We start from the raw sequence: 22,772 nt of genomic DNA, 5'->3' as shown, positions 1-22,772 counted from the left end.
TGACCCACTGAGGGTCAGTGCAGGTAAGTTTTTTTTTTTTTTAACATCTTTATTGGAGTATAATTACTTTACAATGGTGTGTTAGTTTCTGCTGTATAACAAAGTGAATCAGCTATACATATACATATATCCCCATATCCCCTCCCTCTTGGGTCTCCCTCCCACCCTAACTATCCCCCCCCCAGGTGGTCACAAAGCACTGAGCTGATCTCCCTGTGCTATGTGGCTGCTTCCCACTAGCTATCTATTTTACGTTTGGTAGTGTATATGTCCATGCCACTCTCTCACTTCGTCCCAGCTTACCCTTCGCCCTCCCTGTGTCCTCAAGTCCATTCTCTACGTCTACGTCTTTATTCCTGTCCTGCTCCTAGGATCTTCATAACCAAGTGTTTTTGAAATCTAATTGGAGAAGCTTACTGCTCCGCAGTGAGGACACTCCAGAAAGCTGATATATAAGAAAACGTGGAATTCCCCGGACCCAGTGCTGACGAGGGCCAGGGATCCCCCTCCACAGCGCCTCAGCCCTCTCCTCCTGGGCAGTGGGTGTCCACCCCTTTCTGCTAATTCGAGTCTAGGCCAGCTTGGGGCTTCCTGCTGCACCCATGCAAGGCTGGGCTCTGCCTGCTTGTGCGAGGGTGCTATTTGCTCTCTTGGGGGCAGAGGAGGCTTTACAATTCACATACGGTCACACAGGGAGCTGGGGAGGAGCGTAGAGCAGTGACTTCACCTAAGGTGTGGAAATGTCTGCCCCTGCTGGTGTGTTCCTTCAGAACACAGATCTAGGAATGGGAACAGAGGAATAAAGGCAGCCTAGGAAGGGGAGGAGGGGCTGAAACGAAGGGCAACATGGGGCAATGGGCCCCGGTCAGACTGGCAGAGGGAGACCCAGGGAACATGGCAGAGTCTGGCGTTTGTGGTGAGTCAGTTCACCCTAGGTTAATCAGTGAGGGCCTATATCGCAACAGGCCAGGGGCAGAGCTTAGATGACTGACTTCTGTTTCAATTAGGATCAATTTATGACAGGGTGGGATGGAGGTGAGGGAGGGGAAACTTATCTGTGAGGAGCTGCAAACAGCAGACACAGGGGCAGTGGGATAAGGCAGTCATGACTCACCCATGGCTAACCTGGTCACTCTGGCAGCAAGGCGTTCTGGGAGTAAAAGAAATACTGAGTTCTGGAGAGGAAGGCTTGGCTGTAAAGCTGTGGTCCTGTGTCAGAGCTGACTGGCCCAGACAGAGTGAGGCAAGCGTGTCCAGTCAAAACTGAGGGTCAGGCACCCCCAGGTTTTGGGTCTGGGAGACGCTGATGGGAGTCTAGCTCCAGAGTACATCACAGAGGTGGTGTAAGCCTTAATCTCCAAGCTGGTAGCCCCAGAATTCCATCACAGCACAGCCCCAGGGCCAGGCCCAGAGCCAGGAGCAGGCTAGCAGGGGAACAAAGGTATCCCAGGCCACCGGGGTATCAGACAGGTCCACTTTAGCCCAATCCCATGAGGGAACTTGGACACCTACTCAGGGCCATGGAAGTCCCCAGAACCTCACACTCAGGCTCAGGGCTCACAGAGCTATTTCAGAATTTATGGGCTGATGGTGAGAGCTATGGAAATCAACATCCACTCCTCACGACGGGGACAGAGATGCAGTGGCCTGGGGCTACATCACAACTACATAGAAAGATTTCACTTCCCAGGATCAGGCCAGAGAGTGTCCAAACTCAGCTTCCCCCTTGGGAATTATCTCCAGGACCACAAAGCACTAGGCAGGAAGGGTGGTGGGAGTTGCTGTCCGTAGCGGCAATAGCTTCGGACAATAGCTTCTGGAGGATAGGGCTCCCATCCTCCAGACTCACGCAGGCACACTCACCTTTGTAGCACTGCCGGAAATCTTACTAAGTTCCATCCCAGATGCCCCTTGCCTGAGCCCTGAAAGGCTCCGGTTGCCCTGGGAGTAGTTTGAGCTTCTCAGCCTGATACCTCCCTGACTTGGCCGCTGACATTTTTATCTTTTGACTTCCCCACCATTCCTGCAGTCTGATGGAGACCAGACTTCTTGGATGTTTGCATTCCTCCCTCTGCCTAGAATGTTCTTCCCTGTCCTGTCTAACTGATAAGCACTGAGTCATCCTTTGAGACCCTGCTCAAGCATCGCCTTCTTTATGAAGACGTACCTGGCCAGCTCCAATCTGGTTGCAGTTAGAATGCTTGGCGGTAGTAACAGACAATGTAAGGTGTTGACCACAAATCTATTCCTCCTTTTGCTTCTTACCAAAGTATCCTGATTTTGTCCAAGTAGTCAACCCTCAGCAAAATGACCCCTTGCTCAAGGAGGAAGTAGAAAGAGGCCAGGCCCAGCATGCTAGCCCTGTCCCCCTGGTGGCAAGAAGCCAACACTGGTGGGCGTGTGCTCGGTTCTGGCCACTGCCCGAGTGCCCCATGGGTTGGTGGTCAGGTGTGACGAGCTCTTACAAAGGGGCTCAATCAGGGATTGATTCTGCTGGGCTTGTTTGTCACTGCAGTGTCAGAAACTGAAACAGGGCCCAGTGCCAAGTAGGTGCCAAAAGAGTTGCAAGAAGCTGCCTTCCCTGTTAGATCCTTTTCAGGACTGTTTTCATTGGGTTGGCTGAGCAGGCATCCCTCCTCGGGGGAGTTCACAAGGCCCAGAGTGTCTTCTCAGAATCATAGATGATGAAGGACTGGCTCAGGCTCGATGGCTTCTGTCCTCCCGAAGTCCATGCTCTTGTTTGTTGTCGTTTGTTCAAAAATATTCACGGAATGCTGGCTATGTACCAGCCACTGCATGTTCACAAATGAACAAAACCAAGCTCCTGCCCTCAAGGGGCTTTTTGGAAGGAGACACATAAACAGATAATTATCCTCTGATGTCATAAGGGCAGTGATTCTGTGCACTAGAGAGACTTCTTGGTTGCTAACAAGAACATTCTCTCTGGATAGTATAAGCAGAAAAGGAATTTATGCAAGGTCATTTGATAGCTCACAGAATCCAGTACCCAATGAAAACGATGTCTCAATCACGTAGTAGGACAAACTCTGAACTCAGGTAACTAGAGCAGCTTCTGCCCTTCCCCACCGGGCATTGCAATGGAAGAAAATGAATCCAGTTTCAGAGAATGGGAAACCTTGGATCTGAGGATAGCGAGGAAGTCCATGAATATATAATGTATTATAGAGAGTTAGAAAATAAAACAACACTTTTCGTTATAGAACCACGAGCAGGGCACACATACTCTCTCATTTTCCTTCTTTGCTGAAATCAAACTGACCAGACCTCCAATTGCAAAAGTATTGTACTTTAGGAAAGGGTCTGTTTTCATCAGAAGTACCCCAATGCTTATTCCAGCAAAAATGATTTGGAGGTAGAGGACACTATCAGTGTCCTGGCCAGGTTCCTTTGCCAGCCGGTGCCCCTTTCCCCCACCAGTGGCCACAAGAGTCAGCTAATAACACCTAGCTGGCCCCTTCTCTGGAGAATGCCCTCAGCTAGACAGGAGCCATCTCACAGGGCGGGCACATGACCCCACAAGCTGCTCTAGCTGTGACCCTGGGAGGAGAGAGCATCTTTCCAACCTGAGGAGACCTGCTGCTTCCACCCTGTGGGGATGGGGGGAGATCCACTGGGAGTGACAATGAACTGCATGGTTCTGCTAAACAGATTTCCTTGCTGGGCACATAGTTGGACATCACCACGTTTCCTAGGCCGTCTCCTTGGCTGTAGCTTTCTTGAGGTTCCTGTTTGGGGTGGGTCACAAGGGAATCTTTTGCCCAGAGAACCAGCATTCCAAAGGATTGCAGGGTGGAGGAATCTTCTAAGTCCTTTCTGAAGGGCTTTGCCTGAAAGTGACTCAGTGACTCAGCACTGGAAGAAAGTCCAATGGGGGGACTTGAACAAAAAAAGAAAAAAGAATCATTACCACCCGAGAGCCTCGCCCGAGGCCTGACAGACAGCCCCGAAACCCAGGAGTAAGGATGAGGCCTGGCCCTGCAGGGGTCCCTTAGACCCTGCTCCAGCCCTACAAATAGCAGCCATGCACATGGGGCAGTTGTACTGCATGAGTTGTTCAATATTTTAAACTACTTGTTCAGAGTTTAAGAGAATGGCCACCAAATTCTTTGACATTTGTCCCATTGACAGATGGGGGCTGTGTTTCCTTCCCTTGAAGCTGGGCTGGATTGTGATGACTTTGACCAATAGGGCATGACGGAAGTGATCTGTGTGAGGTTTTGTCACAGAAGGAAATGCATCCCTGAGCTGCCACATAAGGGCTTCCACTACCCTGGGCCCCAACCCTGGTGAGGTCACATGTATGAGTGTTAGGGGACAGTCCCAGCTGAGCCCAGCCTTCCAGCCGTCTCACCAGCACCCAGCATGTGAGTGAAGAAGCCTCCGATTCCAGCATCTGCCCTAGAGTTCTCTTGACATTTGGGTCTTCCCGACAGAGTCTCCAGACTTGCTGGAGCAGAGACAAGTTATCCGCACTGGGCTACAGGTCTGAATTCCTGACCTACAGAACCCAGGAGCATCACAAAATGATGGTTTTCTACCACTACCTTTGAGGTGGTTTGAAAGCAGCAATTGCAGCAGGGTTTCCACCCCTGCAGGTAAAGGTAAGGAATCTGAGGCTCAGACACACACACACACACACACACACACACACACACACACACACACACACACACACACACACGAAGTGATTAGGTCAGAGTCACAAGAGCCAGTACAGCGCAGAGCCAGAATCTACCTCTCCTCTGTGAGAGCTCAAAGCCCCACTGATCTGCCTCACTCTTTGTTCCCAGGTATTTCCTCCCCAAAGCTGCATATTAACCTGCCCTTTAATAAAGCATCATTGTTATGTGGTGACCTGCATGGGGAAAGCCTGGTCCTGCCCTACAGACCCCTGGCAGGAGCTGTGATGAGATGCTTGTAAATGAATTGAAGTCCCGCCGATGTGGCGTGACATCTGGACCTGACATGGACCTGTATAAACATATTGTCTAGCCCTGAAAACAAACACACGATTCTCAGGGTTGCACTCTATAAAAGTTTCTAGTTTGCAAACTAGAAAATGTTTGGAGGAGTTGGCCCCAAACCGGGCTTTAAGAGGGACAGTTGAAGGGACTGGGGACATTTAGCTTTGACAGAAGAAGTCTTGGCAGAATATGTGGGCTGTCTTCAGAGATCAGAAATGTTGTTAATGGGAAAGGATAAGCTTTGTAGCCCTAGATGGCATAGTCTGGAGAGTAGACTCTATGGGGTAGAATTTGGCTAATCAAAGCGGTCCTACTTTGGTCACCTCTAAAAATCCAAAGACACTTACGTTCCAATGTACAAATCTTTACTGTTCTGAAAAGCACAACACAGGTATCTCAGCTTCTCCTGCAACCAGTTCCTATTGCCATTTGGTGAGGATTAGAGATTCTCCAGGCTTGCATCATGGGAGGAAGGAGCACTAATTTGATCAAGGACTAGAGAAGCCCAAGCCTCTTAGAACACAGTGTCCTTGTGTCAGGCCATTAATTTTCAGCTTTCTCTGTTGGTAGGATGATGAGAGAATTTTTCTTCTACTTATAGCCTAGTATTTTAAAATGAAGCTGGTGAATGAATGTTGGTGATAGCCCACTTGGCCTGGATATATGTGTTCCTTTCTCAGCTGCCCACAAGCATGTGCTCAGAAACAAACAGGCTCTCACGGCCTTCTCTGGTTGCCTGAAAGAGAGGCATATCAGCTGAGACACTTATTAAAATTCCATATTGTCTGGTCTATTCTCTGCAGATCTCAGATTAGTAGATGGGAGTGGGCTGAGAGCCTAGGGGACTCTGTGATCAGTCAGGCTTGGGAAGCTCCTGGGTAGGGAGAAAGAAATCATCACGAGCCCCTGTCGACCCCTTCATGCTGAGGTATTTGTCAGATCAGATATATGCTAAGGTTGGCAATGTGCTCACACCTGAAAATGACTTGGGAAGACAGTGGAAGTAGGAGCCCCAGGCTGATCCTTACTTCTGGGTCAGGGAAACTGGCTGGAAAGCACTGGAAGCTGGGAGATAGAGGATTGAAAGCTGTGCTGTGGTTCCCCCAACCCCCATCCCCATCCATGGCCAAGGCTGAGCAAGCAGGACCCAGTGGCTCCACCTTCTTGGCCTTTGCTCTTGTCCTTCTGAGCCTTCAGGGGTCACTGCCCACCAGGTTCAGCAGGGCATTCTTATAGTCGCTGCTTGTGTCTTCCTGAGGACAGGAGGAACGTGAGAATTAGAAAGGGGGTTGGTTTGTGACATTGGCTTGACTTGGAGTCACCTCCATCAGGAGCAGCTGCTCTTATTACTAGGAGTTGTGCTTCTCTGGGGGAGACCTGGCGCATCCCTCTACAGGTTCCTATGCCACAGGCCCCTCACTGTCACCCTTCTTTCTTTGTTTTCCATTTCAGGCTGTTTCTATTGCCACCCCCAATCCCCTACCACCTACCACCCCATTCTGAAACATCTTAAAGCAGAAGTGTCTTTTTAGCATATTGTAAGCTATGTGTGTCTTGGAAAGTGTAGTGAACAATGGACACTTGTAGAATAACTAGAGGCTTGACTTAATAGCCAATGAAGACTTAGGGATATATTTCTCATGACTTGACTTCTGTTATTGAAGCCGTCAAGGCCTCATTTGGTATTAATGGCTGGAAGAGCTATTTCTCTTGAAGTTATAGCAGTGTGATAATCGCTGTGTTTTCTCAGCTCTAGAACGTTCACTAACTGGAATCAGGTTAGGCAGCCCACTGGAGCTCATGTGATTTATGTCCTTAAATTTTTGCTGTCAGGACTACCTGTATCTCTATTTGAATGCTACGCCTCGACTCCTACTAAACTATTTACTCTCACTGACTCTTCAGATACGGTTCCTTCTGCAAGGATTCGGTGTGTCATTTTCAAAGGGGCAACCATAACTCAAATGCAAAGCTAACTTTCTGGGTGAAACGTACAGGGGCCTCCACCAGCTACACCGACCTCCTTGCTGATCCCTGTACGTAGCACACAGCAATGAATGCAAGAGTGTGATACCCACTGAGGAGGGACGGACACGTGTGACTTATGACACTGGTCACGGCATTCAGGTTCCCCAGTAAGGTCTCTGTTTAAAACTGCTGTTAGAAATGGGAACTCATGGCTCACCATGATCGTGCTGCTGAGGGTCTTGCCGTACATCTCCTTGAACTGACACTTGATGAGATTTAAGTCAATCTCACTCCTCGAAACGATGTTTCTTATCAGGGTCCCATCGTGAGTTCCAGCTCCCTGGATAAGACACAGCAGTCAACCATCACTTCTCGCCTTCCTGGTCCATCTCTGCGATAACGGACAAATCTATGTTGGGTTCAGGGGGCTTTCGTAGGGGATGGAGGTACAGGAGTGAGCCTCCGCTTTAGCAGTGAAGCACTGAGAGGGATGCGCTGAGGGAGGCGCTAAGGGGTCCCTTGATCTCTTCTCACTCACTGCTCGTTTGTCTCTTATTAGACGCCAAATGCCCCAGATGGCAGTGTGTGTTTGATTTGCTACATCAGATTCTAGACTGCTCTAGGAATAAGGCCTCTTCCTAGGGTAGCAACATCATGAAATCAGCTTAACTGGCCAATTCACATGCAGGACCCTCCTACTCACTTTCATCCTTGATCACTCTCATGTCAGAGGGAGCCATGTGACCAAGGGAATCCCATGCCCTCTCTCATTTCCTGGCCAGATGTAGCCAGAGAGCTTGGGGTTCTTGCTTCAGGTGATCTTAGCAACCATCAGTCAGAGAAGGTGGGCTGACTTTAATCTCCAGGAATTATTTTCACTATCTATCTTCCATTGTGGTTCCAGATACCAGAGCCTCCCCTGATATGAATGTCTTGAACATCTGAGCGGCCAGTGCCGCCTTTTGGACAACAGGCAAACCCAGACGGGCACCCTGGCACACGCAGCGTTGTTGAACTGCTGTGTGTGGCAATCTCCCTCTTAAACATGCCCGTTCAAAGGATGCCTTGACCTCCTGGCAATCCTGACCTGTGCTTTGTCAAGGAGGCCACGTGGGCAATGATGCATAAATAAAATCATGAATAAAAAAGACAATTGCACTGGCTTGGACTCAGATCAACACTTTGCCACCTACTAGCTGTGTGGCCTTGACCACAAGCCTTGGTTTCACCCCCTCTGGGAGGGCAGATTACTACATAAGTTTCACAGGATTGTGGTGAAAGTTCACTACCATGAACACCTGTTGAATGCACCTACTCAAATTCAGCCTTCAGGAGCTGTGGCTTCCCTTCCCTAGCTTGGTTTGCCCTTTGAGAACTAAAATCATTCTGGTCCACAAGAGGCTGGGATAAGAGGAGACCCAAGTGTCGAAGACTTGGGTGGTGGCTCTGAGCTCCTTGGCTTTGCAGCTGTGCCGTGTAGGACTGAAGGTCAGACGCCCAGAAGACAGAACAGTTACCTTCATGGCATAGTAGAGGCGCTCTGCAAAGTAGCTGTGGAGGTTCCGGGTGCATTTCACTGGCAAACAGGAAAGTTCTGTTAGCAACCAGAGGTTGTAGGCGACATTGTATACATGTTTATTTATTTATGTCTTGCTTTGGGTCTTAAGGGTTTGTGTTGTGCAAGTCTTGGCCTATTTATCTGTGCTCTGCCTAGTCCTAAAAAGAGAGGCTTTGTGTCAGGAGGGGTGGGGCAGGGAAGGAAGCCCAGGGCACTGGGCACAGGTGCAAAGGCCGAGAGTAGGCAGACAAAAGGGCGAGGTGTGAATCGCACTGGGACCCACAGGGCTGGTCTGGCTCATCAGAGCACAGCTCCACCAAGGGAGTCCCTGGGCTCTTACATTCCAGACACAGCTTCACCAAGAATCTAGCCACACAGCTCCATGGAGGAGCCACCGTTGTGGTGACCACTGGCCTCTGAGTGCCTGCTTTACATGTCACCTCTCAGAGGGCCCCTGCAGATTGAATTCTCCTGTGACAGATGGGTTTTGGACCCAGAGCGAGAAAGCACCCAGGGCATCTGGCCCTATCCTCGCTTTCATGGATGCTGTTTCAGAGACTTGGTGTCTGGGTGGGGAGGTTGGTGTTTTAATCCAAGGTGGCAGAAAGAGAGAGGGCTTTGAGGGAGGTAGGCATGAGTTTGAACCCTGCTTGATGGCACCAGGTGCCTAGTGACTTGATCTCCCTGCCTTGCACCATCCTCACGTGTGAAGTGAGTGATGAGTCTTCAAGGATAAACAAACAGGAAGTGCCCAGCACACCAGGGCCTGGCATAGCCTTGCTTTTCCCTGCCTGTAGATTTTATTCAGGAGTTGTTTAAATCGGATCCAGAGGCTGCCTTTGGAAGCTGAGACTGGAGCAGGAGGCATGCTTAGATGCTCCGACATAGGTTGGATTTATCACAGCAGTCAAAGGCAGCTGGGAGAGTCAGATGCCCCAGTTTACCCCCGTGGACCAGGACACACTGTGCAGCTCCCCTGGCTGCTCGGCACCCAATGGGCACAGCCTGGTGTGGAGGTGACCTTGGCTCCATCATGGGAGGGAGGAGGGAAGGCCCTCTGCCCTGGGCCTCAGTTCTTCACTCTACAATGACTCCGCTCCCTGTCAACTTTGGCTCTGGACCCCAGGATGTGCTCTGCAACCTGTCCTCCTACATGAATCTGACCTCATGCTTCGTGGAAGGTTCTCAGTGTTCCCCTAGTGTCAGACCACCGATCACTCAGTTTGGATTCCAACTACACATCATCATTTCTTCAATCAGCAACTGAGGCAGGGACCAAACCCCTGGCTAAAGTCCAGCTAGGTGACTTCTTCAGGGCTTCAGTCAGAACCGGAATGTTCCTTGTGCGGCTGCTGTGGGTGAACCAGGCCCTGGGCCCCGCACAATCCTGCACATGTGTGCGCACACACACACAACTCTCGCGCACACACTCGCACATGCAGTCTCACCCGCACACACATGCAAGCACACACACGTGCACACACTCACGCACACGCACATACATGATGACACACTCATACGGCACTGGGCACTCTGTGGGCAGCACAGAGAACAATCTCTGGCACACTGAGGACACCAGGGTCTCCCCTAGTAGCTCCAGTGTCCTGGGTGAAGGGTACATGCTGAGAGTGGCGGCTGGTGTGGAGGTTGGCTTTGAAGGTGAACATAGGGACCCAGCACTTGCTATTGCACCCTGGGCCCTTCGCCCTTTGGTGCTGCCCCACTTCTGAGCCCCAGGGCCAGCGGACACACGTGAGCCCGAGCACGGAGCTCCGTCTCTCACCCACTGTGAGCATGGCCTCCTCCAGTGAGCCGTGGGTCTCACTCTTGATGCTGTCCTCAATGCTCTTGCTGGCGATTTTCTCATAGTCCTCAAACACTGTGGAGAGACGCCTTCTCTCAGGGGACATGCGCATCTCAGCGTGACGCCCCCCCAGCATCTCAAACAGGAGACTGCACGTCAGTGCACCACCCCTGACCTCCACTTGGCCGCTGGGGAAAGGGTCCAGGGCTCCTTGGCTCCTTCCCCAGCTCCCTGGTTTGACAAGGCCGCGCACTGGGCGTTCGGTGTGAAGGGAGGGGACCTCCCCGCCCCCCCGGTACCTCTCATCAGGTGTGTGGCACTGCGCCCGCACAGGATGCTGATGAATTTCATCTCATCGGTCCCACGGATCTTCTCCCCCGCTGCGTAGAGATCCTGGCATCGGGACACCCACGACAACCAGTGAAGGTGAGCAAGGGGGGTGAAGAACAGCCCCCCATCCACCCTGCCAGGGTGGCATTCTCCTCTGCTCGATCATCTTTTTGACTGGGAGCCTGCTATCCCCGTGGTTAAGTTCTCTTCTCGATACCGGGCTGCTCTAGGAACTGTCCCGCCTCCCCTCTGGGGCTTTGCTCTGCCTCTGGGCACCTTCAAGAGCTCTGCCAGCAGGCAGACCTATAGAGAGCTGAATGCACACATCTGGGCCTCGGAGGCCCAGCATCCCTGGGTTCGTAGGCTGTTCCTGCCCGGGCAGAGCTTCAGTGAACCCCACCCAAATCAATCTCCTTCCTTCCCTCCACCCTCACTTCCCTTTTCAGACACCAGAGGGTAAAGGCCTGCAGAGAGCTGAGCCAGGGCCCAGCCTAGCATCAGAGAAAACCCCCGTGGGCAGAGGGGCTGGGTGAGGCTTTTAGGCTTCAGCACCCCGGAGTCTAGATGGCAGAGGGTGGGGTTCAGGGTGGCCTGCAGGGCAGAGCTGCTGAGGGGTAGCCTTACCTGTGCATCTTGCAGGGCCAGTCCTGGGTCCACGAAGCCACACAAGTCATCTCTGCTGCCCTAGGAACAGAAGAGGCGACTCTGTAAGGCAGGCTGGCTGAGCAGAGCAGCCGGGACAGAGAGGACAGCCAGGTAGGAAGGCAGGCAGTTATCCTCTCCAGGCCTTGGCCTCTCATCCGTAAAGGGAGAGTCATAAGGAATGTCCCGTAAGGAGCTGCGGGACTCAGTGAACAAAAGTGAGCCACGTGCCTGGCATGGGGCCTGGTGGGAGGGACCTGCTCAGTGACGGGCCCTCTCCTACTTTCTGGAGAGGTGCAGGGGCTCTGCCGTGAGGACACTCCGAGCCCGCTGGGATGTACCCAGTGAGCCCAGGCCCCAGTGGCTGTACCACACCCTTGCCCCCCACCCCACCCCAGTAGCTTTGCCCAAGAGCCACTCTCTGAGGGGGATCTGTGGGGATCCCCCAGACAAGGGGCTCCCAGGAGCCTGGGCTGTGATACCTGCAGGAGGCACACCAGGATCCTCTCCAGGTAGCCGCTGGTGTCTGCTTGGATGTCTTCCTCCAGGCTGGACCAATAGTCTGCAGGGGATCAGGACCATGAGGCTCAGACCTGCTTCCCTCCTCCTCGCCCCACTTCTCACCCTTTTCCTGACTAAAGCCTTCCAGGAGAGATGAGTCCTTGGCACAGGGAGAGTTTGCTCTGTCCAGGTGTCTGAGTGGCAGAGGCTCCCTGCTGGTGGTTGTTCAGACCTAGGAAGCAACATGGGTTGCCAGCCAAGCTCAAAGCACAAAGATGGGCCAGGCCAGAGAGCCAGGGGCTGCTGATTGAGCCTTATTTCATCACGTGGTTCGGCAAAGCCAGGAACTTCCGGTGGACTCCCCACCAGGCAGACATTGTGGAGGATGGGCTTTGCCTCGCAGCCCACGAGAGCTGGCTAGGGCTCCACACCCACCACTGCAAGGGGGCCCTGCATGGTGCCCAGGGTCAGCCTGTGCCTGGCCAGGAAGGTGTCAGCCCCGCCCACTGCTGACACAGCCAGTGGCCCACAGTGCTGCCACACTGTCAAGGCGCAGAGAACTTAATGGGTGCATGCCCTCCCCCTCAGCAGCCCATGCGCTTAGGGAGCTCCGAGACGGATCCCGACTCATATCCAATCTCACTGTCAGGCACGGGATTTGGCACACAGAAGGTGCTCAGCATCTGTGTGTGGAAAAGCCCAGAAAGAATCCTTTCCAGTGTGGCCCAGTACACGGCTTGTCTCTTATTTGCCGCTAGGCTGCCAAAGCTCATGGTCATTCCCAAGCTAGCCTTTAACTCAGGGCCACATCCTCCCTCTTAGCAGGCCCCTTACCCTCCTCATATGCCTTCATTATCTCCTGCAGCTCTTTTTTGGTCCGAGAAGCCAGGATTTCGATGATGACGCCCTCTCTGGTTCCTAAGCCCTGTGGATAAGAACCTCTGCCTGCTGGAGAGCTCTGTCCACACCCTCCTGCTCTGTCCGCACCCTCCCTCCTGCTCTGTCCGCACTCTCTTTTGTCAAGAGGCAAAAGGAAGAGTCCTAGGACGAACCAGTTAGCGCTCTGCTGGGGGGCCTCTGCTGGAGGATGTTACTGGGGGAGATCACGTGCATTTGTCTCCAGTGGTGGATACTTGTGGGCAAGTGATGTGATGGGAGAGCTATGTCTCAGCTCAGCCCGCTATAGCTGAGTGGTCCCAAACAGGTCACTCCACCTCCCTGAGCCTGAGGGTCCTCATCAGGACACAGGGATAATAAGCCACCCCCACCCCGAAGGTGGAGATAATAGATGTAAAATGCATGGCATGTCCACACAGTAAGTGCCCTTTCAATTTTTCTTTTTTTTTTCCTGCACTGTGCAGCATGTGGGATCTTAGTTCCCCAACCAGGGATCGAACCCGTGCCCCCTGAATTGGGAGCATGGAGTCTTAACCACTGGACCACCAAGGAAGTCCCTTTTCAATTTTTTTTTTTTTTGGAGTAAGTACCCTTTCTTTCTTTCTTTTTTTAAATTAAATTAAATATTAAATTTTTTTATACAGCAGGTTGGTATTAGTTATAAGTGCCCTTTTTTTTTTTTTTTGCGGTATGCGGGCCTCTCACTGTTGTGGCCTCTCCTGTTGCAGAGCACAGGCTCCAGACGCGCAGGCTCAGAGGCCACGGCTCACAGGCCTAGCTGCTCCACGGCATGTGAGATCTTCCCGGACTGGGGCACGAACCCGTGTCCCCTGCATCGGCAGGCGGACTCTCAACCACTGCGCCACCAGGGAAGCCCTATAAGTGCCCTTTCAATGGAGATGATTACTATTACTTGGTCCTGACTCCTTCTTAATCATCTTCGAATGCAAAAGGAGCAGTGGGAAGTAACGGGAAATTGGGGGACCAGGCACGAGACAGCAGAGGTTGGTTCCTAATTCCTGCACACCTGGTCTAGCAATGTCCTGAGAAGGACGAATTTTGGCTCCATCAAGGCCAGATGATGGCGGAGGCCAGTCTGTGTTTGGTGGCAGTCTGAGTGATAGGGACAGAGTAAAGGGACAAAGAAAGTGATTAAATAGTTAATCCCACTAGGGCATTGTCAGTAGAGAAGAAAAGTATGGGAGACCCCTGTCAGTTAATGATCACTCAAGAAACCAGGTTTGCTTAACCACAAAACCAAGCAGGCTTGCTTAGCAACAAAACCGTGCAACAGAAGCATGGCCCCCAAACAATAAAACAATGGTGGGACGAGACCCACATCCCGCCCAGTGAACTCAGTAAGTTAATGATTCCTAGAACATGCTCCTCTGCACACTAAAAACAAAAATATAAGGAAAAGGTGACATTATACTGAAACCTGAGATGATTTACCATATTTTAGTATACGTCACATCCTTTTTGCTCATGTCCATTGCACCGCGACAGTCCTGGTTTGACCATGAAACAAGAAACAAGGGACAAGAAAACTCCCCTGCCTGACATGGAGGAGGGAACTGATGATAGAAGCGTGAAGCCTACTCAAGAACGAGGAAGAAGGTGGTCTTCTCCCCCTCCCCACTCTTCCTTTGATTATGAAACAGTAGGGCTTCCCTGGTGGCGCAGTGGGTTAAGAGTCTGCCTGCCAGTGCAGGGGACATGGGTTCGAGCCCTGGTCCGGGAAGATCCCACATGCTGCGGAGCAACTAAGCCCGTGAGCCACACCTACTGAGCCTGCGTGCCACAACTAATGAAGCCCACGTGCCTGGAGCCCGTGCTCTGCAGCAAGAGAAGCCACCGCAACGAGAAGCCCGTGCACCACAATGAAGAGTAGCCCCCGCTCGCCACAACTAGAGAAAGCCCATGTGCAGCAACGAAGACCCAATGCAGCCAAAAATAAATAAAAACAAAAAACAAACAAAAAAACCTGTAGCCCACTAAGTTCTTGGGGTGGCACCCTCTTGCCCACCTACTTGTAAGCCCCACAAGCGTCCTATTCTAATAAATCACTTCTTATCTATCACTTTGCCACTCACTGAATTCTTTCCGTGCTGAGATGGAAGAACCTACGCTCTACCAAGTCCCGAAACATGTTGTATGATTTCACGAGCAGCAGGCTGCAAGCTCGCTGGGCTCGTTCCAAACAGTGGCTCAAGGGGAGCTCAGAGCTCCCCGTGCCAGGCTTTCTGGGGAAAGCAGTCCCGGGCATCGTTCCCCCACCCAGTCCTTGTAAGTGTTTCTGCCCCCCCCACCCCCCGTCCCACTTGCTTGGTTACCTTCATGGCGTCGTACAGCTCCTTGGCTTCGTATCTGTATGGAGTGTACATGAGGGCTACGATGAGCCTCTCGAACTTGGCGCTCAGCTCCGACTTCAGCGTCTCGATGAGATCCTAAGGCAGGAGCAGGGAAGGGTGGTGCTCTGTGCGCTGTGTCCCCTGGAGTGCAGGCAGCGGGTGCTGGCTGGGCCCAGGGGCTCTGGCTGGATTTCCACGTGGGCTCTGCCACACGCTGGTGCTGGCTGGGGCTTCTTGGGCCAGCAACTCAGCCTCTCTAAGCATCCTTACCCTTTTCTGTGAAATAGAGACCTTGGTGCTCCTGCTTCATACCATTGCTTAGGCGATTGGTGGAGAGATGTCGAAATCCCTCTTAGCGCAGCGCCGGGCACACCATGAGCCCGAAATACAAGTCTGTCATTAAGCTCATCAAGTCCCTGTCACTTAGCCCATAGACAATGAATGAGTGAAATGAATTAAGGAAACTATCTCACGTGTGTCTCCTTCTAAGGGCACTTATACTCGCAAGAAACCACAAGGCCACACCCAGCTGATCTCCCCTCACAGCACAGCGAAGGACCAAGGGCCTTGTCAGACCTGGATTTAAACCCCAACCTTGCTGCTTATAGGCTCTGGGATCCTGGGCAACATCCTCCACGTCTCAGAACATGAGTTTCCTCTGACGTCAAATGCAGAGCATAATGCATCGTTGTGAAGGTTAAGAGAGAGAAATTATTTTTTAGGAGAGCACGTTGGTTTCTCCCATGGAGTGTTTGGGCTTCATCATTCATCTTCCTGGGTCAAGTGTCCACATTACCAATGTGTGCTAATGGAGGCTTCCGGCCACCACGGCTCTGTGTGCATTTATTCCTGTGTTTAGCTAGGATGCCGATGCCTCGCTCTGTCCTGGGGGCGGCGGGAGGAGGGACAAAGGGTCCAGGCGGCGTGCTCCCTGCCCTTGGATTTCGCCTGTGGCAGGAGGGAAGGGGCACGGGAAGAGCAGCTCCAACACGAGGAGACAGTCCTGCGGCACGGCACAGAGCAGAGCCCGGCCTGCATCTCTGGCGTGTGGGAAAGAGAAGGGCCTTCCAGTCTTGGGGAATAGGACAAGGAAAGCATAGAGGCAGGGAAACAGCTCAGGGATGGGGCCATGGAGCAATTGTAAAGGAGCGAGTGAGAGAGAAGGTGGGAAAGGAGGTTGGGGCCAGACATCAGAAGGCTGGACCAAGCCAGGGCTGTGGGGAGCCATCAGTAAGATTTCAGAGTTAAATCTGATTTTCAGAGAAACAATGCATCATGTTTTTAGTGTATGTCCCAAATGCCCCATGTTGCCAGTGGGCTGGGCTCTAGACCAGCTGGACCTCATCCAGCAAGGCCCTGCCTGCAAGGCTGTCTCTGGCAGCAGTGGTGCCTACAGCCCCCCGACCACAAGTGCCCCCCTTTACCTTGCCAAACTGAACCATGAAGGACTTGGCGATCTGCTGCCTCTGTGCGTTGCTTCTCTGTGTGAGCACATCGATGATGGCCTGCTCGTTGGTCCCTGCAGGGGGCACAGTATGAGCACCCTCATTGCCCCTGGGGGACTGATGAGGGCTGGGGAGGAGGGAAGGCAGCTGCTTGGTGGCCAAGCAGTGGGGACGCACCACCTGGAAACTCCCAAACCTGATGATTTTTGTGGTGTAGACAAGACAGAAAATCCATCTGTCCCCCCGATCCACACAATATTGGGGTACAGCCAGGCCCAGCCTCACAGCGATAGAATCTGAGGCCTCTCTGGTTATCTGATCTGCTCTGGGCATCAGCTGGAAACTCCGGAGCTCAGGCAGCGGGACGTTCTGCCCTGACCTCCCTTGTGCTGGTGGCCATGGGGGAGGATGGGGACAGAGGGTCCAGAAAACTGGATCTGAGTCCTGGCCCAGCAGCTGGGTGAGTAGAAGCCTCACCTCCCCAAGCGTCCACATTTTTCTTTGGGAAGTGGAGATAATAATAAAGATTTCACAGGGAGCAGAAGACGGAACATGATTTCTCAGCTTGTCTGGGAATGGCAGTTTTTGTTAATGCCCCAATTCACCAGTCAGAGCCAGTTAGAGGGTAAATCCTGCCTGCGTGACAGCATGAGGGCTGTCTGGGCCGGGTTATCCAAACCCCAGCGGGCCTCCGCCAGCCCTTTCCTGCTCACACACAGGAAAGCAGGCGCTGGAGACAGGACGGTCAGCTCTGCACAGCTCCCAACATAGTCCCATCCGAAATTCAGTGACACGCAGGGTTCAGAGCTCTCGGGGCCATTTTATGAGGGAGAAAGCGCAGGCTGAATGGGGGGAGGTCTCAAGGACTCACAGGAACACACAGCAGATGGCCTCCCCCCCCCACCCCCATTACTCACAACTGCCCTCCCCCCTCTCCAGTCTTGGGAGTCTGTGTAGACCTGTTCTGGGGAAGATGGGCCCTGTGTGATTCTCTGGGTGCCAGAGGATTATGGGGAGACGCTCATTCCCAGGGCTGTGAGCAGAGGGGTCTTGAGCAGAGTCGGCAGAGCCCCAGAGAGTCACGGGGTTCTGGGTCAAGGCCACTCACCGATCCCCTTCATAGCTTTGTAGAGGGTCTCTGCGTCGGGGTCTGGGTTGAAGTGGGGACTGCTCTTCACCGAGACACCCTTCTGTTCAATCTGCAAGAGAAGCCACGCCTGCTCAAAGCAGGAATGTGGGGACGGCAGCGCCCCTTGCAGCCAGCCCAGCAGGGTGAGCACCAGCTCGGCCCCTGCAGACCAGCGGCTGAGCCTCCATCCGTCCTGGCCCTGCCCATCCATCCAGGGTGAGGGGAGGCCCAGGAGAGGCCACAGCTTCTGGACATGCTAGTTTCCATCAGGTCGTGCTGAGGAAGGGGCACCTTTGTCCACTTTGCACTAGGTTGCCATATGGTCCTCTCAGGTCAGGGCTGCAGAAGACCCACGTGCCTATTAGCCCCATGGCCAAGGGGAGGCCTGTCCTGCCAGCTCGGCCCTCAGGCTGGAAGGAGGGGCCTCCTGAGGAGGACTGGGTCGGCGCCACCCGGCCACCCTAAGAGATGGAATCCCAGCTCTCAGCCCCAGTGCCAGCCCTGGGGAGTTGGGGCTTGAAGGCTCAGACGGTGTAGGGAAAGACCTCAAAGGTGGATGGCACTATGGCCACTGCCAGAGCCTCCGTGCTGACTGTGGGGCAGCAAGAAGAGGCTCTAGAGACTGGACTCCAGCCTTCGGTGTTGGGAGCCTCATCTGTCTCCTGAGACTCCCACGGCCAGCTTCCCCGTGGGGACCACACCTCCACCCGCTCCTACACACCCAGCAGCCCCGTGCCACGCCTCCTCTGTAGCTCTGGGTCCTTAGATCCACAGTTGGCCATTTGTTTTCTCCTTACTTGCACTTCCTGGGTTTTTGTGACGATCAATGGACTTTAAGGAAAAAAATAAAAACAACCAAAAAATTTGGAGAGATAGAGTTGGGGTAGGGGGCCTGGCCTGAAAAAAGATCAGCAGGGGTTTGGGGGGCCGCTGAAGAGGGAGAATCCTTCAGAGTCCAGTGATGGTTTTACTGTGGTGACAGGGCACAACAATGGAATCTCCTAGGAGATCTGTGAGGCCAGATGACCCAGGGGCTATTCACTCAGAGGCGTTAGCTGTGTAGGGAAGGGTACCCCCAGAGACAGTGGCCTGACTGTGAGGGATTGCTGGTTCCCCTTGGGGCTCTGTGGGACTGCCTTGTCTCTTGTGCAGAATGGCCGCAGAACGGCCCCTTGTTTTAACAGGCTGGCGCCAGCCAGAGCCACAAAACCTCTCCCATCCCCGCCCCATCCTGGGGCGTGGGCTCTGAATCAGGCTGCATCTCTCCCAGGCAGTGCCATCTGAGGGCAGGCAGCAGGAAGGGACAACCCTGCTCAAAGCTACAAGGACAGCAATCAAGCAAGGAAAGGCTTAGTGGAGCTGAACATGCTGCCTCCCTACTCCTTCTATCCACCCCTCATCCACTCATCTACTCTTCCACCTACCCACCTACCAATCCACTCATCCATGCATCCATCCATCCAGGCAGCCAGCCATCCAGCCATCCAGTCAGCCAGTCAGCCATCCACCTATCCAATCACCATATCCATCATTTTTTCCTCCCTTTCTTCCTTCCTTCCTGGCCCTGGTCAGATCCTGAAAATACAGAGCAGCTTCCCATCCATGGTATATCTGTAAGGATATTTCTTTTGAGTAAAAAGTCATTCCCTATCCTTTGCTTGAATTTCAAATATCTGGTGACAGATTTTCCTACTTTATTTCTTAGTACCATGTTTCACAGAAGAAATTACGAGAAGTAATCCCCTGTGCAAATTTCATCCAGAGAGCCTTTGTGGTCCCAGATGTTGCCCAGCTGCATGCACGCATCTATTGCATCCCTTTTTTGTGGAGTCATGGGCAGCTGTGACTACTGTCAGTGATTTGAGCACCTCCTATGTGCCAGGCCTTGTGTGTTAGAGGCTTTAGGTGCTTTAGATGCAATGCTCTTCTTGCTTTCTCGGCCAGTCACACTAGGTAGCTATGAATGCCCCATTTTACAGCCTGGGCTCAGAGCGCCTGGTTACGCAAGGTGCGCAAGGTTACGCACCTAGTAAATGGTGGTGCTGGATTTAACCCACAGCCTGACTCAGAAGCTAAGCTCTGTCTGCCGCCCCCCTGCTCTCAATGACTCAACACTTCCCAGACATTGAGTTTGCCCGGTACCCTTCGCTGAAGGAAACCTTGCCCACAGGGATGCAGGTCGTTTGTGAGCATGGGGTCATGTCAGATCTCAGTGCTAAGCTCTGGAGGCTACCCAGGAGGGGCTCTCCCCCGTCCCTTACCCCAGGCTGGCACTCAGGGGGCTGTGCAGCAGTGACTGACCAGGCCATGTGTGCCAGTCACCATGGAGTGGCCTATTCAGCGGGTCTGAGGTTGGGTTCCGGTGGCAATGTTTGTAACTAACGCCCTGGGGGTTGTGATTTCATTGCATTGGGGAGCCCCAGCCTTACCTCCCACGCTAAGGTGTTAGGGGGAAAAAAGACAAATTTCTGGGAATCAGACCCCTCCCTAGTGGGTGGTTCTATCTACCCACTCCCCACCCCATGTTGGAGGAGGGGTCTGCCTAGGCCCTTGCCGGGTCTTGCACAGAGCAGACTAGTCCAGACAGGAACATTTTCACTGAAAAGGTGACTCAGCCTGGCTTGTGACTCTGTTACGTGTCTGTGAAGGTCTCAGGGGAGCTGCCACGCCTTTGCCTTCCCCCATCACAGGGCTGCCCCGGAGAACTTGGGAGGCAGAACTTCATCTCCACAAGAGAGGCACAGACAGGCCCCCCTCAAGCTGATCTTTCATGCCCCTTGGCTGCCCTTGGCTTGTGGGTGGCCGAACCCCATAGAGTTTGAGCTCTGGCGTCAGGTTGCTCAGAGTCTAACCCAGACTCCAACACTTCGTAGTGTGGCAACCTTGGGCACCGTCTTAGTCTCCTTGTGGCTCCGTTTCTTCATCTGTGGGTAAGGATATTGGCATCTATATTGTACCGCAGAGGTGTACAGAGGCTCAAGTGAGATATTGACAGAGGAAGGTCCAGGGCACAGTAGGTGCTCAAGGAATGTCATTGTTATCCTGTCAGGTTGTCATCCAGCCTCCCTGCAAGGAGGTTTCTGCCTGCCTGTCTGGGTGGGCCCCAAGGATGGGCCTTTGCCCCGTCCCACTGGGAGCAAGGCCCAAAGTCAGGCCACCTTGGGCAGCAGCTGACTTTGGAAAGTGCCCAGCACTGGACTCTCCCTGCCACGTCTGCCTCCTCAAAGCCTTGTTCCCCATCAGCCAGGATGAAGCTGGAGGCCTCCCTGGCCCTTGCCCTCTCCTGGCTGTTTCGCTGGGGCCAGATGGCTGCCACACCTTGCCCCTGCTCTCTCCTCTCTGTCCCACCTGTCCAGGCCCAGCATGTCTGAATCTGAGGGCCCCTGGGTTGTGACGTTTGTGACAAAGAGATTTCCTGAATTAGGATAAGCCCGGGTCACCCACTAAGACTCACAGAGAGCCTGGGGGCAGGGACAGAGAGAGACCCCAGTTCACACTAGACCCCCACCTGCTAGCTGTGGGACTGTGTAAGTTACTAGATATGGCTGAGCCTTGGTTACCTCATCTGTGAAGTGGAAATAGCAGCCCTGATATCCCAGGGCTGCCTGGGGATGAAATGAAGGGACGTGTGCGGAGCACACGGCGCTGTGTCTGCCCGGGGGCCATCACCTGCTCCTCATCTTCGTCCCCCTTTTGTGTTTTCAACTCCTTAGCATGAGACAGCGTCGGACTCAAACCCAGATGAAACACTCCTGAGAATCTGTTCATTCACTGGACATGGGAGACTTGGGGGCAGGATGTGCTGTCCCCTTAATTCAGCCATCTGTCACTGTAAATTTCACTCATGGATTTCAAATGTGGAAGGCCCCTGTGGCCCAGGTCGTCCTCCCATCCCCTGAGAAGACGTTGATGAGTCCTCTAACATCAGCCTATTCAATCAGGTGACTCTCCAGCTCAAGGTCCTTCAATGGCTCCGCATTGCTCTCAAGGTGGAGCCCAAGCTCCTTAGCCTGCCATGCACAGCTCTGCAGCACCCGGCCCTGCCTGCTTCTTTAGGTGCATTTCCCCCGACCCTCTACCCTCCCATCCAGGACCCTCAAGCTTACTTCTCTTTAAAGCCAAGCTTCCCAGTCTTCTGAACCTTTGCACATACTGTTCCCTCTTTAAGGAAACATCTGCCTGATTCTCCCTAAACACACACATGTGCATACACCGCACACACACACACACACACACACGCACACGCACACACATGGACATATGACTCAACCATGACTCCCCCTTGTTTCCAGCAGCCTGACCCCTCCCTTTGGGCTCCCCCAGCTCCTCAGCTTCCCCAGGTGCATTTCAAGTTTTCTTTATCTGCCCATCTCCCCTGTTCCCATCCTGGCCACCATGAATGCCTCTGGGACCGGGGCAGTATCTCCTTGTCTTCCTCCCCAGGGGGCAGCCCAGTCCTGTGCCTGCCCCGGCAGGAAACAGAGGGTTGCCCGAGCTGACCTCTCTCTAGGCCAACACCACGAGGGAACCCTCCACCTCCGCTTGCTCCGCACTTACCCAGGCTTTCCACCAGGCCATCTGGTTTACCTCGGCGCGCCTTTTGTCAGGGAGATGAAGATGCACCGGTCAGGCCTCCCTCCACTCTGAGACTCTGCACACTTGGCCCTGCCGCACTCAGAAGAGCGGGCGGCTTGGGGTTGGGTGTGGTGGCACCAGCATGCAGGCCCCAGGCCCCACCCCGTACCACACCTGCACACCCCGCCCTGCCCCCCCGGGCTCTGGGCTCCTCCTGCGGCTCTCAGGCCCCACCCTGGCACCGGCCCAAATGCCCTGTGGAAACACACCGCTGGCCGCCAAATGTCTGAGCTGTGGCTGTTACACAGACTGGGAATGCTGAGCTCCAACCTGTGAAAACCCCACTTAGCAAACATGGGTCTTCCTTCAGTCTTTGCTAGACCTGATCTATAAAAAGGAGTCTATTTATTGCACGGCTTCTCCCCAGTGAACGATATAATGGGGAGCTCTGCAAAGGACATAAAATAATGGCAGCCTCCGCTGGTTGGGGCGTCTCTATGCCTAGATCCCTCTTTAATCACTCTGTGCACTCTCTCCTCTTTAATCTTTGTCACAAAAGTTAAATGGAAACTCCAAGGTTTAGATAG

At 53.3% G+C, this 22,772-nt stretch overlaps 1 protein-coding gene across 3 annotated transcripts; it reads right to left on the bottom strand.

The window, feature by feature from the left end:
- Positions 1-5,333: 5,333 nt before the first annotated feature.
- LOC136135888 (annexin A8) lies at positions 5,334-22,291 on the bottom strand. Of its 3 annotated transcripts, XM_065893721.1 has the most exons (12): positions 22,168-22,291; positions 17,590-17,680; positions 16,461-16,555; positions 15,019-15,132; positions 12,623-12,713; positions 11,770-11,849; positions 11,270-11,329; positions 10,615-10,708; positions 10,295-10,390; positions 8,471-8,529; positions 7,171-7,293; positions 5,334-6,238 (listed from the first exon to the last, which is right to left on the bottom strand). In XM_065893721.1, the coding sequence occupies exons 1-12, from the start codon at positions 22,186-22,188 to the stop codon at positions 6,179-6,181; spliced, it is 984 nt and encodes a 327-aa protein (XP_065749793.1). In that variant the 5' UTR covers positions 22,189-22,291; the 3' UTR covers positions 5,334-6,178. The 3 variants fall into 3 exon arrangements, with proteins under 3 accessions (XP_065749793.1, XP_065749794.1, XP_065749795.1); XM_065893722.1 differs by lacking the exons at positions 11,770-11,849; positions 12,623-12,713 and having other exon boundaries at positions 6,179-6,238; positions 22,168-22,188; XM_065893723.1 differs by lacking the exons at positions 16,461-16,555; positions 17,590-17,680 and having other exon boundaries at positions 6,179-6,238; positions 22,168-22,188.
- Positions 22,292-22,772: the final 481 nt, after the last annotated feature.

Source organism: Phocoena phocoena, chromosome 16 (genome assembly GCF_963924675.1).
Source record: "Phocoena phocoena chromosome 16, mPhoPho1.1, whole genome shotgun sequence".
Lineage (NCBI taxonomy): Eukaryota > Metazoa > Chordata > Mammalia > Artiodactyla > Phocoenidae > Phocoena > Phocoena phocoena.
The sequence above is the reverse complement of the archived record's forward strand: the minus strand, read 5'-3'. Positions and strand labels throughout refer to the sequence as shown.

Coding starts and splice junctions, on each gene's coding strand:
- LOC136135888 (XM_065893721.1), bottom strand. CDS start 22,188: ATGGCCTGGTGGAAAGCCTGG. Junction 12,714..15,018: donor AGCTGTACGACGCCATGAAG/GTAACCAAGCAA, acceptor TCTTATCCACAG/GGCTTAGGAACCAGAGAGGG. Junction 6,239..7,170: donor CCCTCAGCAGCACGATCATG/GTGAGCCATGAG, acceptor TCCTGTCCTCAG/GAAGACACAAGCAGCGACTA.